The sequence below is a fragment of the Sphaeramia orbicularis genome, chromosome 6 (assembly GCF_902148855.1).
Source record: "Sphaeramia orbicularis chromosome 6, fSphaOr1.1, whole genome shotgun sequence".
In the NCBI taxonomy this organism is placed as follows: domain Eukaryota; kingdom Metazoa; phylum Chordata; class Actinopteri; order Kurtiformes; family Apogonidae; genus Sphaeramia; species Sphaeramia orbicularis.
In genome coordinates, this window is record NC_043962.1 from 35153914 (window position 1) to 35168956 (window position 15043).

Consider the following 15043-nt stretch of genomic DNA (forward strand, 5'->3'; position numbering starts at 1 on the left):
TCAGTGCGCTGCTGTGGATGGGACAAGAAGCTCCGAAAATCTACTTAAATATGCAAATGTAAGTATCATGACATCAAAACAACAATAACATAAGAAGCATAAAAGGCTGCTTGTGTCTCGGTGAAATCCCTTATCTTCTCCTGGGGGGAACAATTAGAATAATAAGAGGACGACTCTGGAATATGATTAGCCAAAGCGACCAGGAGATAAAACGCTGTGTGAGATAGTCTTCTGACCCCTGATGAGGTTACAGCAGCACTTTGACTTCAGTGACATAACTCTACTGAGTTTACAGAGAGGACTGATGATGTTTGATTGAAATGTTTGATTATGTAAGAAAAATACACCTTCGAATTTTAGATAGCGACAACAGAACACAGTGTTCTACACAATCTGGATATTCATTTCAGGGTGTGTGTGTCTAAACCTTCTCTGATGAAGACAATCTTCCCTAAAACAATATGATGCTCAGAGATTTACAGTATTAATGTTTTGTCACAGAAATGCTTTAGTTGGCTTTAATGATCATAGTTAAGCCTCTCACACCTTGGAGACATGCCAGTGTAGCAGCATTACGGGGGAAATGATCCACACCGTGCTCTACATCGTGAGTTTGTGGAAGACACTTGCTATCAGAGTGCCATTGAGCCTATTGACTCCTAATTAACCGTCTTTGCTTTCAAACAAGATGGTAATCCGGCTGTAATTAGGGATACTATGTCACACACGTTGCAGCTTTGCAGGGAATGTGCTTGCATCAAGGAAAAGGAATGAAAGGAAGACTGTCTTAAAGTAAACAAATGAACAAGGCCGCAGGAGGAAAAAGAGATGGTCACTGCAACAAACTGTAGCACACGAGAACAATGAGGACAATAAAAAGGTGGAGAGACAAGACACAGATACATGCTGAGAGCAGAGTATGGGTAGAAAATGTTTAATAGACATGGATATGAGAGATGTACAGAGGCCTGGCTGCAGCACAGGAAATAAAAACAGGAGGAGACCATGTTTCATGCTTTTGCATTTTATTAATTAGTTCCAACAAAGCAGTTAGGGAGGTTTGAGGAGGCACATGGTTAGCTGGGTGATGAGATCTCCACTGACAGCAGCAGTGCAGTGTAGGCCAGATACATGGAGGGAAGCACGTGAAGTTGGAGGCAAAGAAACAATGAGTCAATGACATCATCCTACGACTTTACAAACTGATGAAGAGGAAGGACATAGAGCCAGTGGACTTGCACACGCACCCACGCACGCACGCACGCACAAACTCCCAGCATGCGGAGTAGTTGCCTTACACTGGGTTGTATCGACCACGGTAGGTTTGTGATGGTTGCAACATGGTGCAGACTGCAGTGGCCGAAAGGAATATTATGTCATTTTGGAGTCTGAACGGGCGCACCGTGGCTCCGTGACCCTCTGATTATTTGACGAGATGTGGGAGGCGACAGCTCAGCCTTTTCCTTTTCTCCCAACCTGCATCACATCATCATCATCATCATCATCATCATCATTATCATCCGCACCAAGATTCATACTCACCACATACGCTTCCTGGGTGGAAGACAATGTTCTTTGTTGGAGGCGGTCACCCCCAGAGCCAGCTGCATAACAGTAATGTATTTCTGGTAATTCACCATGGTACTGTCCACCGCTACTAAAAATCCAACCCAAAGAAAAGCACAGGTGATCATATATTTCTTTATTCCCTGGCATCCGCCTCCGCTGCGTCTTCCATGCTCAGCATCACAACGCCATTTCCAGCGCTGAAGGACTGACAGTGAAAACACTCCCCAAGGAGCTGAGCGAAAGGTGCCGTACCGCTGCGACCCATGTCTGCAATGACACTCTGACCGTGTTTTAGCGCTCGCAAACAGATCGCCGATCCATTCGATTAGGATTTGGTTGGGTGTTTTTTTTTAATACGGTCAGGATTTGCACATTATCTCCTTCCTCCTGCCTTCCTGCCTCCTATCCAGGGCTGAAAACACTCTCTTAAAAAACGCTGCAGCGTCCAGGCGTCCGTGTGTGTGAGGTAGGGGAGAGAGTGTGTGTACAGTGTAGTCAGAGGGGAGCGACTGGAGGGAGGGGAGGAGGAGGAGGAGGAGGAGGAGGAGGAGGAGGAGGAGGATGGAGAGGAGAGAGGAGGAGGGGGGCAGGGGACTGATTCATTTAGAGATGCTCAGTTGTAGCATCTGAAGTTTGTCTTTAATTACTTGTAGCTTATTTACAAAAGTCGTGCGTCTTTGCATTACGCAACACTTTCTGGCAGCAGTAATGATTTACAGAGGCTCTATTATCACTCTGATCCCCTTCATTTTTTTTTGTACTACCGTGTCCTACAATTAGCAGTTAATTATAGCTGGGAAATAAATCACATATTCGTGCGCCAAAGCAGATATGGACAAGAGTAGCATATCTGACCTGGCTCTGACCTTTGGCATTTCATTTTGGGTTCATGATGATTTTATGGAAACAGAATACAACTGGTGGTTCATTAAAGTAAATGTCATCCGCTGTAAAATGTGAGAAACTAGTTTATTTGGTGGATCAAATAAAAAGTCTAGTTTTGCACATAAAATGCAGTGTTTTCATGAATGGATGTTAAATGTGCCCGGTTTGATTCTTTTACGTTGTCTCCTCTTGCACAGTCCTCATGGCTCAACACATAAAATCATGCATGAAATGGTTGGAACAGTTTCAAAATAAAAAAAACAACCTTATTTTATAGCTCTTGATTATTTCTGCTCCCATCTCTAAAAAGTGAAAAATAAATTCTGCCACGTTTCCTCCCTGAGGCTGGTTCTCAGAATCATCCAGCCAAAAGAAATCAACATAAGTGGAGGACGTTTTACTAAAGAGTACGTCCCTCATGTCCTTGTAGACAGGACAGAAAACCATTAAAAAAAAAAAAAAAAAAGGAACCTTATTTTTATTTTCACCTACAGCAGCTCACACAAACTACACTAAAACTATAAGGCTGTGTGTTGTGGTTTTTCTTTATGTAACAACAACTTACTCATTTTTATATCACATATCAATAGACCGTATTCTCTTAACAGTATAAAGTTTGACCCAGATGACACAGATCAGGCATAATGGACTATAACACAATCAGACGATCAGTTAAACATATTATAAGATGAAAAATAACCTCCATGTATTTGCACTGTGAGGGAAAGCCAGGGGGAAGCAGTATTAAAAAAAACACAACTGGGTACACTAAAAGGACAATGTCAAATACTACAGGACACACAGACACATTACTACCTCACTGCAGCAAAAAAACACCCCCCATTATCCTTAAGAAAGAATATTGTATTTGGGTTAAACATTTCCTGAAAATGTGCAACATTTGTCAAAGACCTGAGCTGTACTTCTGTTTGTGCATTATGTTGCTAAAATTTGGACTGTACATAAACGTAAAATGAGAAACTTATAGAGTGTAACATGATATATTGAACTTACGTTAGACATGAGTTGGCAAGGATGATAATAGTTAAAAGACCATCAGCTCATATCTAATATGTGAATGGGAAAAACACATGCTGCTTATTCCACCTACACCATTTTCTTGTTCTTTTGCTCAACTAATGGTGCAGGTGTTGGAATTTGGGTTTCTGAAACCTTTTCTTATTGTTCCTAGTTGGAGGTTATTTTACACCACATCTGAATTTTTTAGGAATTACCTCTTTTTTTGGAGTTATTTCTGCTTTTTGAGCTTTGTGTAATGATGAGAAATGAGTGTCTCAATCTAAAATATGTCCAAAGTTCAGGTGATGCTGCATTTTAATTATTGTGATGTAATTATTGAAACTTCCTTGGGTACATTTTACTGCAGAAATCATTTAATGTTAAAAGCAAACACTTTTGATTGACTGTGACAGAGAATATATGGTTTCTCTGTTTTCCTGCAGGGACTTAAAGTGATGGAGGTGCAGTTCACAGCTGCTCTGTGTCAGTGGACTGTGCCCACACCACCTGTCATTAGCAGCAAATAGAGGCTGGCGTGGGTTGTTTTTCAGTCAATAGACTGACACACTGGTGCCTTTCTAAGCTTCAGAGTAAGTCGATTAGTCTAGACTTTGAAGTCTTACAGAGGAGAACCACCTTCTTACCTGAGTAGAGAAGTGCACTTTTCACTCTCACCAGACCAGACTGACTTAATGATGATGAATGACGGGATGAGATCTGAGGGAGGCTGGATAAATGGACACTGAGGATTTTATATTTATCTGCTGTAAGGAAAACAATAGCACCAAAGTGGCTGATAAAAGCATTATGTGATGAAGGGATAATCTGGTTAATTAGGAAAAATCAGGCAGAGACACAAAGAAAATGAACTTGAGCCACTGTTATGTCCTACAGAAACCATCCACCATCTAGTTAAACGGGCAGAGCACGACGCTAACACTGACAGTGTCAGGGGAGCAAATCCCTCTGAGGCTGATGCTGCTAAAAATGTATGCACTCATGGCACTGCTCGATAGAAGATATACATGTGTTATGTTAATCTACTGCACTGAATGTGTGGGCATCTTTTTGGCTAAAATGATATCAATTGGAACATTAAAATGTATATCAACCGCAACATGAGATCAAATGGAGTATAAAAGGAGGTTAAAATCAATAAATCTGGGCATTTCTCTCATATACTTCATGCTTTAGAGGCAACATAAAGCAATGCAGAGTGAACATCAGGCTTTTAGTGAAATTTAAAACAGACCCTTTTTGCAGTTGCCAGATTGTTACTTCTGGGTGAGTGGAAGCAGAAAAGCCTTCAGGGCATTTAGAGGAACCTAAATTCATCCAGTGCTCATATGTCCAAATATTCCTTCATGCAGTACCTTAGGCTCAGTCTGTGTGATGACTAAAATTAAAAAATGGTCCATTTTTAAAAGTCCACTCTTAATATACTTGTCTACATTATTTTTGAGCAAATCTGAATATGACCACATGCTGCTTTTCATTTTATTTATTTTATTCTTATATTGTTGGACTGCCTTTCATTACCAGATACATTCATCATAGCATTTTTTCCATGCCACACAATGCTTAAGTAATGTCACAATATTAATTTCAGTCCAGAATTGCACTCATTTTTTGCCACGATCTTGTACTGATGATGGGAGAGTTGGTGACTGCATGTGTTCAGTCTTCTCCAGCACATCCCAAAGATTCTCAGTGGCTTTTAAGTTTCTGCTTGGACAAAGCAACCAGTTTGAAATATTTATATTTTTGTAGCTTTTTGACTGAACAGACATAATTACTCAATTATCCATACATAATTATACATTACAAACAAAGCCTCAGTGCCTTGTTATAACAATATATCATCACTCAATACATATTTTCAAATGGATCTTGATTACACTTAGTATAATATGATTCATATTTATTAGTCAAACATTAATCAGGCAAGTGAGAATCAGATGGTGTACAGCTCTAATAACATCAGTACCTTCTAAAAATGTAAGATTTACACATACACACAACCAGTTTCTGTATTTATCATCAGTAAATGTGTTTTTAGGCTACCTATTTATCTTTTGATTGAGAAACATGAACATGGATGGAAATGAATTTACTGTGAGTGAAATACATAAATCTATTATTTTAGATTGCATGATGCATAAGGAGGACGAAACACAGTACTCACATCAGATCTGCAGATCAGTGAGGATTAAATTGTTGAGTGGAAAAGTCAAAAACAATATATTCGTATTTTTTTTGTATTTTCTTGCTCTTTGTAAATTTTGAGTTTTTAGATCCACTCTCCCCTCTTTAAAGAAGGACCTGAAATTGTCAGTGTGTTACTTTGGGGATCATTTAATTTTATTTTCAGGAATTTAGAAAATATCATCGTAGTGTGTCTGCTTCTGCATTTACACTGGAATCATTCATGAATCATCATTTTTTCCATTGCATACAAGCAGATAGAGTATTCATTCATGTGTTCATGTGTTGACTTCATTGATAGCTGTGGCGAGGTTTGTCCCTTTGTCCCTGTTTTAAGATTTTAATCTCATTACACTTTCATCTGGTTTAATACAGCACAAAATAAACACTTTGTATCTATAGGAAAGCATTTCCATAGTATTCTGGTGTAATGCGCAGGCTCTATGGCATCATATGGAAGCTGGCTGTGTGTTTAAAGGATGATCACACACTGAGTCTTGGCTGCACTGGCGGTGATGTCAGTGCTTCCTGTTAGTAGCCTCTTGAATCCAGTCAACACTCAACTAATACACCATTAATGAAATCATCAGAGTGCGTCTACGCTCCAACAAAACTACCAGCAATGCACTCTGTCACCTCTCATTGACTCGGACGCCATTCAGGTAACTACCCTGATTAAACAGACACTATGGATCATCATTATCAGGCATGTAAGACACAGCGGTCATTAGTGAATGGGTAAACTGCTGCGGACACACACACCTTCTCTCTCCATCACACACACACATCACAGAGTGCTTATGGGAACCAGTGTGTCAGTGGGGAAGCATTGAGACAGCAGTGGGTCAGTGGATGTGCTGCAGTCTGAGGCCCACTGCATACCCATGCACACTTCACTGCAGCACTTTGATTTCACATTGGCATCCCACCCCTGCATCTCCACAGTAATGGCTCAGTGCAGCCTGCCCCATCATTACCCTTCTCACATGAGAACCCACTGCTAACATCTTTTATTGTGTGCTGCACATTTATACTAGTGCGCTCACACACAGGCACATGTGTGTACTAATAACACACTAAAGCACTTTTTTTTTTTTTTTCAGCCACTAAATAGGACAGACAGGGCTGCCCTTCTTTCTTGTGTCCTTAGACTCTCTCGTCCACTTTATTCTGAACAGCAAAATCAAAGCTGGTTTGTAGGACTCGGAGGCTGCTCCCAGAGGAGACAAACCTGGACGAAAGCCCTAAGAACCACTACCGCTGTAACACTGTGATTTATTACTTTTGCAGCAAACAAAGAGGAGAAGTTCACAGAGAAAGTCCTCTTCACATGAATGCACTGCACCAAGAAGAACAAGAGTAATGAAAGGCGCACACACACACACTCACACCTCAGCGCTGTCGCAGTGCTTTCTCTCTATGTGCTGTGAGGTGAGTCATCAGCACAGAGAAGCATAACCTCACAGCTCCAGCTAATCTCCCCTCTCCTCCTCCTCCACCTCCTCCTCAACCTGCCAGCATCTCATTTTCTCCACTTATGGATGAAGCCACGGTGACTTACATCATACCCGCAGCCTCACATGTACTGTGCATATAAGGCCAGATGTCAAAACACATCTGGGTGATAAATGCACACATTGTCTGAGGGGAAACGTCCTGCATTTATCCTGCAAATATGTATTCACGAGGGTGTCATTGGCACGTTCAAGAATCTTTGCAGGTGTGTGATATATAGTGGCATCTGGTGGTGAAGTTGCAGATTGCAGCCTCGCCTCACAATCCCCTACAATGACCATAAGACGCATGGAAAACACTGAAGGCCCTCATTAGAGTGTTTGGTTTGTCTGTTTTAATTAAGGAGACATTGAAAGGTTTGATTATTATAATATAAGGTGATAATTGTAAATATAAAGAAAGTTAATGGAAATTATTTCTGATGCGATGGACATTTATTTCATTCATGTTTAACATTGTGCAAAAATGATGAAGGTGCACATGATGTTTTTTAATTTGAGAGAAGCTCAAAGGAACATTTTACTGATTGAAATGATGTTTGAATGAATAGCAAACTTTAATACATGACATTTTGGGTAGAATACTGTGGGTCTCTTGTTTTTCTTGGATGTAATTATATGAAAATATACAACTTTCTTGGAAAATGATAGTTTGGATTTTTTTTCTATTAGCTCAAAAATAGTAGGAGATGGTAATGCACCTTAACACTGGATGCCACTAACCATTAAATTAAAAAAGAAAAGAAAAGAAAAGAAAAGAAAAGAAAAGAAAAGAAAAGAAAAGAAAAGAAAAGAAAAGAAAAGAAAAGAAAAAAATGTCCATTTTGAGGTACTGTGGAAACATAGCAGTGCAACATGGCACACTCTTTGGAGGCAACATGTTCCTTCTGTATAAACAGCTCATTGTAATCTGATAACAACACATCAGTCGTCATTTTCAATGAGATCCTACTAAGTCCTGCTAAATCTTACACACTGGACCTTTAAGTTAAGACTGAGAGATCTGATCTGTGTATCTCTGCTGGGGTTTAATGTCATTTTAAAAAATACCACAGCCCTGTGGATATACAGTCAGCTCCACATCCATTTCCACACTCTTCTTACAGTGATGCACTTTTTTGCCCTTTAAGGCAGAAGCCTAGAGATGTGATTAAATGCTTCATGTTCACTCGTACTCAGCAGGATACTGACCAGAGGCGGACACGAGAAGCCCAACTAATAAACATAGTGTCTCTTTGAACCTGCAGAGCTGACAATCAATCTGCTTCTTCCTGTGGATTACTAAAAGTGTGCAGCGCAGAGAAGTAAAATCACACGACTTTCCTGCCAAGGTGCAATTCACCATGTAGAAGATATTCCCAGGGTGATTCCATGTTTATAACAAGCACGGCTGCAGACATGCTTCACTGTCATACAGGGACACATGCTGGCACACACATTTTGAAGCCAAGCATCCATGACTTAAGGCAGTTTATGTCCTACTTCTCTTCAGAGTGAATAAACAAAAGATTACGCAGTTTTTATCACCATACATGGAGTCAACCTTGACCTGGGAACAGTCTGTATGAACAGGTAATACACCAGCAGGGTCACAAGGATAAACAAAAACAACATCTCTAAGTCCTGCACTTCCTAACGCAATCAGCATTTTGTGAGAGAAGTCAAAGAAGCATCATTACACACAGCTACACTCAAGAGACTAATATGACTCTGAATCAAAATTTCAAGAGGACTTACATCGCCTTGTACTCGTACTGCATCTCCTGTGGAAGCTCTGTGACTATTCTGGCTGTGTTTGCTGCTGTGTTGTGTGTTTCTGTCAGCCTGTCTGTGTGTGTGTCTGCGTGTGTGTCAGTGCTCAGGGCCAGACCACTGGGATAGCTGTCTCCATGCTGACTTAGCTGTCATACATTAAAGAGGCCTCCTTAACGGTCTAGAGAGCATATCAGCTTGTCTGTCCTGTCACTTCAGGCCCCCCCGCCCCCCGATCGCTACGTCAGATACACACACACATCTATACACTGTCAAATGTTCCCTGCCTTTTTCCCTCCTCCTGCTGTGTTAGCACGGCCAAGGGTACTCTCCTGGGGTCTACACACACACACACACAGACACACACACACACGCACACACACACACATGCAGAGACACCATCATTCAGTCATGACGCATCCACAGCGCCTGACACACAGTGACAAAAGCCTTCACATAACTCTGCACTGGTGCACCGGTCTGCTCCCTTTGCTCTTCCATGCACACATACAGCTCAGCATCTTTTCTGTCATTTAATTATTTGCGAGGTAAATTATTTTTTAGGCATGATTGCTTTGTTGGAAAAGACTTTACTCGTGCAGGATTATTTCTTAAAATCAAAAAGAGAGTGGACACGGTGCTTAAAAAAACTGCAGGAGAGCAATAAATGCATGAACAGTGAATTTCATAAATAACAGAAAAACACATGGTGGTATTTGTTAGAAACTAACATGTTATATGAGCAAAAACTGGATTTTAGAGAAACGTTAAAGGGAGCTAACATCAACATCAGCAACTTTTATTCAATGTTTGTACAATAAAAGACAAATGGGTGATTTAATGATATAACATATTTAATAGTTCTGAACCATTAATCCTATCAATACATGTCAATAATTAGTGTAAAATACAGTTTGTCATCTTTTCATGGTCATCAGATATGACCCATTTGGACGTTCAAAGGCTCCGTAGTTACTGTGTAAACACCATCATCTTCTACAACACTGATTCACCAGTAAAACTCATGGAGTTTGACAAAGGACAGTGGATGGACACACTTGTTTTTATGTTCAGTTAATGATATCTTTGCTGAAAAAGTCACTTTTTCTTCAGTTTTCTTGACTTCTAGCATATTATCCCTCAACTTTAATTTGAGCTTTTATTAACGCCTGCATGATCAGTGAATTAAATATAGGAAATTTGATTTTTACAAGAAAAAGGCAAAATAAAGAGGATACTATTACAATACATGGTGATAAATTACATATAAAGGGTAAATATAGAAGGAAAACTCTTTTGGGAATTGGGACAAAAGTAGCTCTAGGTCTTTATGGGTTAAAAGTTAAAAAGCCTTTATTTTTTTGATGAGATAACATAATAGCCACATGAACACCGGATTTTTAACTTTCTGATGGATTTCCCCGGAGCCTTATTTTATTTCTGAATATACTATGAACATCCTCATCTGGCAGCCATTTTGTTTAAAGTATAGTTATCTGTATGTCATAATTACCTTAAAATCTAATCTAACCAATTGATTTCAGTCACACACACACACACGCACACACACACACACCTACACACACACACACACACACACACACACACACACACACACCATGTTTGCACCATAACCTGTTCATTCAGTTCTTTCAGTCACCAACAGTATATGATTAGTGGCAGATTTTAGTTTTACTTTACTGACCTAAAATTTTACCATCAAACTCTGATCAGTTTATCTCTAAAGACATGTTCCTGAGATTCGTAAAAATAGATAATGTCATCACAGTGGTATTGATCTTTGACCTGTAACCTGTGACCATCAGCATAATGTTTGCACCAAATTTTCTGATTTTCAAACTTATTATTATTATTTTTACATATCACACTTTAAATATAATGAGGACACCCTCAAACACATGTGAGTGAATAAATATACACACAACTTTTTAAAATTTACTATTGAGTCCAATCAAGCAGTAACACGTGGATACATTTCATGTTCAACAGTCTCTGTCCTGTAATCAGAGTAACTCATATGCATGTATTATACATATTTGAGTAGGTATTTATAAGCACTTTAACATTATGTCTAACAAAATCTGGGGAGATAAAATTTTTAGGTGAAAAACGTCAGATTACTGCTCGGTAACACGTGGACTTGAAATGGACATACATTTTTTAAGCATTACGCAAACATTCAAAACATGTGGTTCTCAACAGAAATTGATATAAAGTAGGACAAAACCTTTTAGATATTATGTTCTACTATGCTGAAAATAAATTTTGGCGTAAAATATTGAAAAGTCTCTGAGAATGTGATAACATGTGGACAGGCTGCCATAGTAACACGTGGATGACTCTATACCATTGTATGCATCACCCAAAATGCATCAAAAGATCATTACTTTCTGAAAGTTTCACTCAAATATCTGAATTATAAGTAACTTGAAAATTTAAAATTGGTATTTTTGTGGTAACACATGGACAACTCACAAATGTTCAAACTCATAAATGTAAATAATATTCACAAAATAATGAAACTTAATCATCTATATAATCAACAGATTGAATACATTTTCACATTTTTTAGTTATAATTTTTAGCGTCAAATTCGAGCTATGGCTAAGGTGGAAAATTTACAATCGATAAAATCAGTTGTAACTTTTTTTCTACAAGTGGTATTTTAAAAAGGAGAACAGTTCCATAAAATAGAGATTTTTAGCTGAAAGTGAGTCCACTTGATAAATGATGCGTGTAAATTTACTTTTTCATGTTGATGTTCACTTTTGCTTGATCAGACCCTACTATTACTACTACTACTACTACTACTACTACTACTACTACTACTTTGAGCTGCTCCTTTTAGAGCTCACACAACAAATCATCTGCATCTGCATCTTTCACACCAACTACCTGCATGTCCTTCACCACATCCATAAATCTCTCTTTGATTTTTTTCTTTGCCTCCTGACTTGTAGAAGTTTTTTTAATGTAATGGAAAGCAATAAATTTGTTAAAAATCCTGTCAACATGCTAAAATTTGGATTGAAGCCAGATAAACTTCACTGATGTGTTTTATGACCGCACTAAGTTTCCGCTGAGGCAAAAACACACAACAAACAAGGCTGCCACATGTGACACTTAAAGTGACTCTGACCTGGAGTTGAACACAGGGTCGGTGTACATGGGGGGCTGCTCTGCTGGGCTGTTCAGGGGCACAGGAAGGCCCCCTTTCCTGGCCCGTCCTGCAGCACCATCTGTGGGAACACATTCATACATTAGCTGCATTTTACACATTATGTTAATTTACATTTCATCCCTGCTGACTGGGTGAATAAGTAGGAGGATTATATGTGGGTATTAGCGCAAACACACACAGAGCTTTAAATACAAGCTCAGTATTATGTAAATATGAATAAAGGATATTGATTTTAGTTAGTGCGCCACAGACGAGGCCTTGCAGACTGAAGCCACGTTGAGGCCATATGTTGTCAGTGGCTAGTTAGGAGCGCTGGCGGCTCAGTAATCCCCCTCAGCCGTCCAGATTTAAGAGGCTATTTTTGCTGGCTTTAGTCTGTGGCGCCAGCTTACTGCAAAGTAGTTTCCCTCCTTTATATTGTTTTTTCATTTTCAATTTCTCACAGAAAATTAAATGCAACACAAGATAAGTAAAAATATCGAACACACAAGAGTAAAGATGGAACAGATCAATGCAGTTCTTTAGTTCTGAATGCACACTGCAATGTTTTCCAAAGAGAACATTAGCGCCGCAGGATCACTTTGACCTTTGTTTTTTTCTGTTTGTCGTAGGCTGATGTAATTAGGTGCTAATTAATGGCTCTACCTTCTCCATCCACCAGAAAACAGGTTAGCAGGTGGGGGCACACTTCCTCCAATACAGAACAAAATGAGCAGAATGCAGCAGGCCCCTTTGAGGACAGATGGTCCAAGAATATCTCGGTCCGTTTCTTATTTGTGTCTTGTCCCAGTATTTCCTTGTACTCCCCCAGTGAGAAAACCTTGTCATAAACCAAGTATGGAAGCACAGTGTTGACATCCAGTTCATTCAGGATCTTTTGTCTGTGTTGTTTGAGGATCTTCGCAGCCCATCTTCTCTTCTTCCTGGTGCATGGCCTCCTGCCAGACATTTGCTGCTGTCTCCTCTGCTTCTTCACAAACCACTTCTTGGAGCCGCTGCCAAACATCTTCAAGTTGAGGACACCCACCAGAACTTCTTCCACTGCTTTGTCAACGCAGTTCCCAAAGGAGGGGAGGTGCATATTTCATGCCAGTGAAGCTACCATGCCACATATTTCCTCGAGCCTTGCTTTGTTGTTGTCTGAGTCGCTTATCTGGGGCAGGAAGAGACAATCTGGACAGTAGCTGATTTCTAGCTGGGTACTTACTGACACTAAGAAGATTACCAGACTCTTAAGTACACCAATGCAAACTGCTCAACGCTACGCAGACATCCACAACATATTTTATATTATTTTGTCTCCCCTGTTGTAAAATCCAACATTTTAGCTACTTTGGTGGTCATTTATTCACCATATTTTAATTAAAAATGTGTCTAACTTGCATCTTTTTCCTTGAGGATAATTCAACACAACTGTGTCTCAGCCTGCACAGTTATTTTGGGGACTGCTGACAAGCCAAAAATCATCCAAAAAAAAAGGTTTCCTAGGTTCAACCCATTGACTCATCTTATTAAATCAGAGTTGCATGAACAAGACAAGTTGCCTTCCCTTCCAGCAATTCTACTAAAGCCACACAGCAGTCGACTGATCGCTGTGAATGTGACACCTGATAAAATTTTAACATTTTGTCAAAGAGATTAGTGACTCAGTATGTTGAGCTGTCAGGTCTGTATGAAGGAGAAGCATTAACATAAAATAGAAAGCAACAAGGGCATTTAAAGGGGAGCTTAATGTACTGCAGTGAAAACCTATAAAAAAAAAAAAGTAATGGAGCGGGTGAAGACATGACCTTGGAGCATATTATATCCAACTATACGGTGAAATCATAGGGGATAGTAATGATGTCTTTACCAGAAGAGGGTGCTGTTTGATCAATAAGGATCTAATGTAAATAATAAAGTTGATAGTTCAATAAAAATATGTTAAAGTACCAAGTGTCCACCTCTAACATGCAACGAACATGAAAAAGAGAAGAAAAAGCTCTGAATGAACAAGAAAACAAACAGTCCTTAACGAAACTTTAACTGTAAAGATGTCAAAAGATTTTAGTACAAATCCCTTTAATATTTGTTTGTCTTTACAAAATGAGTTAAAATAAGACTTTGCAAAAGATATTCCATACCTTGTGAGTCCAACTTCATTGTAAGAAAAAAAAAAAAGCTCCCTTTGAACGAAATCTAGAATAGAATAGAATAGAATAGAAACAGAAGGGAGCTTAGGGTAGTAAATCTGCAGTATGGATAGAAAAATTTAAATATGAATTTGACAAAGCACAAAAATATGGCTATGGGTAGAAATAATGCAATTAGTTCCAGTATAAAAATGTAATCTACATAACGTCGTGATTGACAGTTTAGCATCTAGTATAGATATGTTATATACTTCGCAGTGTGGTGACAATTTGCATCTAGAGTAGGATTTTATATACATAGCAACATGTAAAAATACAGGATTAATTGTCTGTAACCAGCCATCATTACATCAACAATAACATACAGTACAAAACTGAATATAATATAGCAGCCTTTGGTTTTACAATACTGACATCCATGAACATTACTTTTCTTCGTCTGCTTAAGGTAGTTTTACTGTCTACTCTCAAAGAACTATAGTTATTTGCCTGATGAAAGCTTAATGTCAAAACATTGCATGAGTCGTAATAAAATGCCCTCACTATTCTGAACTGTACATTATTAATCTATATTATATTACATTTAACTGAATTTAATCCATAAAGATCCAGTGCTATTTTTCTGGCAGTTCTCAAATGAATTTTTCTCTATTGTTAACCTTCCTTAAGTGATTGATCATCATTTTCTCTAATATTATACTCTGTATTTAGCTTTTTTTTTCTGAGTGAAAATCAGGTATTTTCCAATATGTAGATGTTCATTA

The 15043-nt window shown here is 38.9% G+C and overlaps 1 protein-coding gene across 10 annotated transcripts in view; it reads right to left on the reverse strand.

Annotated features, from left to right (window-relative positions):
• The window catches only part of tjp1b (tight junction protein 1b), a 66588-nt gene extending 53243 nt beyond the window's left edge, over positions 1-13345 (reverse strand). For 6 of the 10 annotated variants that reach the window (XM_030136958.1, XM_030136948.1, XM_030136952.1 and 3 more), the window contains exons 1-2: positions 12793-13345; positions 12106-12205 (exon numbers count right to left, since the gene is read on the reverse strand). In XM_030136958.1, coding sequence (XP_029992818.1) covers positions 12106-12205; positions 12793-13228 — 536 coding nt within the window. In that variant the 5' untranslated portion in view covers positions 13229-13345. Of the gene's footprint in view, positions 1-1542; positions 2072-8930; positions 9078-12105; positions 12206-12792 lie in introns of those variants that run through there. The other 4 variants (XM_030136959.1, XM_030136954.1, XM_030136953.1 and 1 more) reach the window with 2 other exon arrangements.
• Between the last annotated feature and the right edge of the window lie 1698 nt (positions 13346-15043).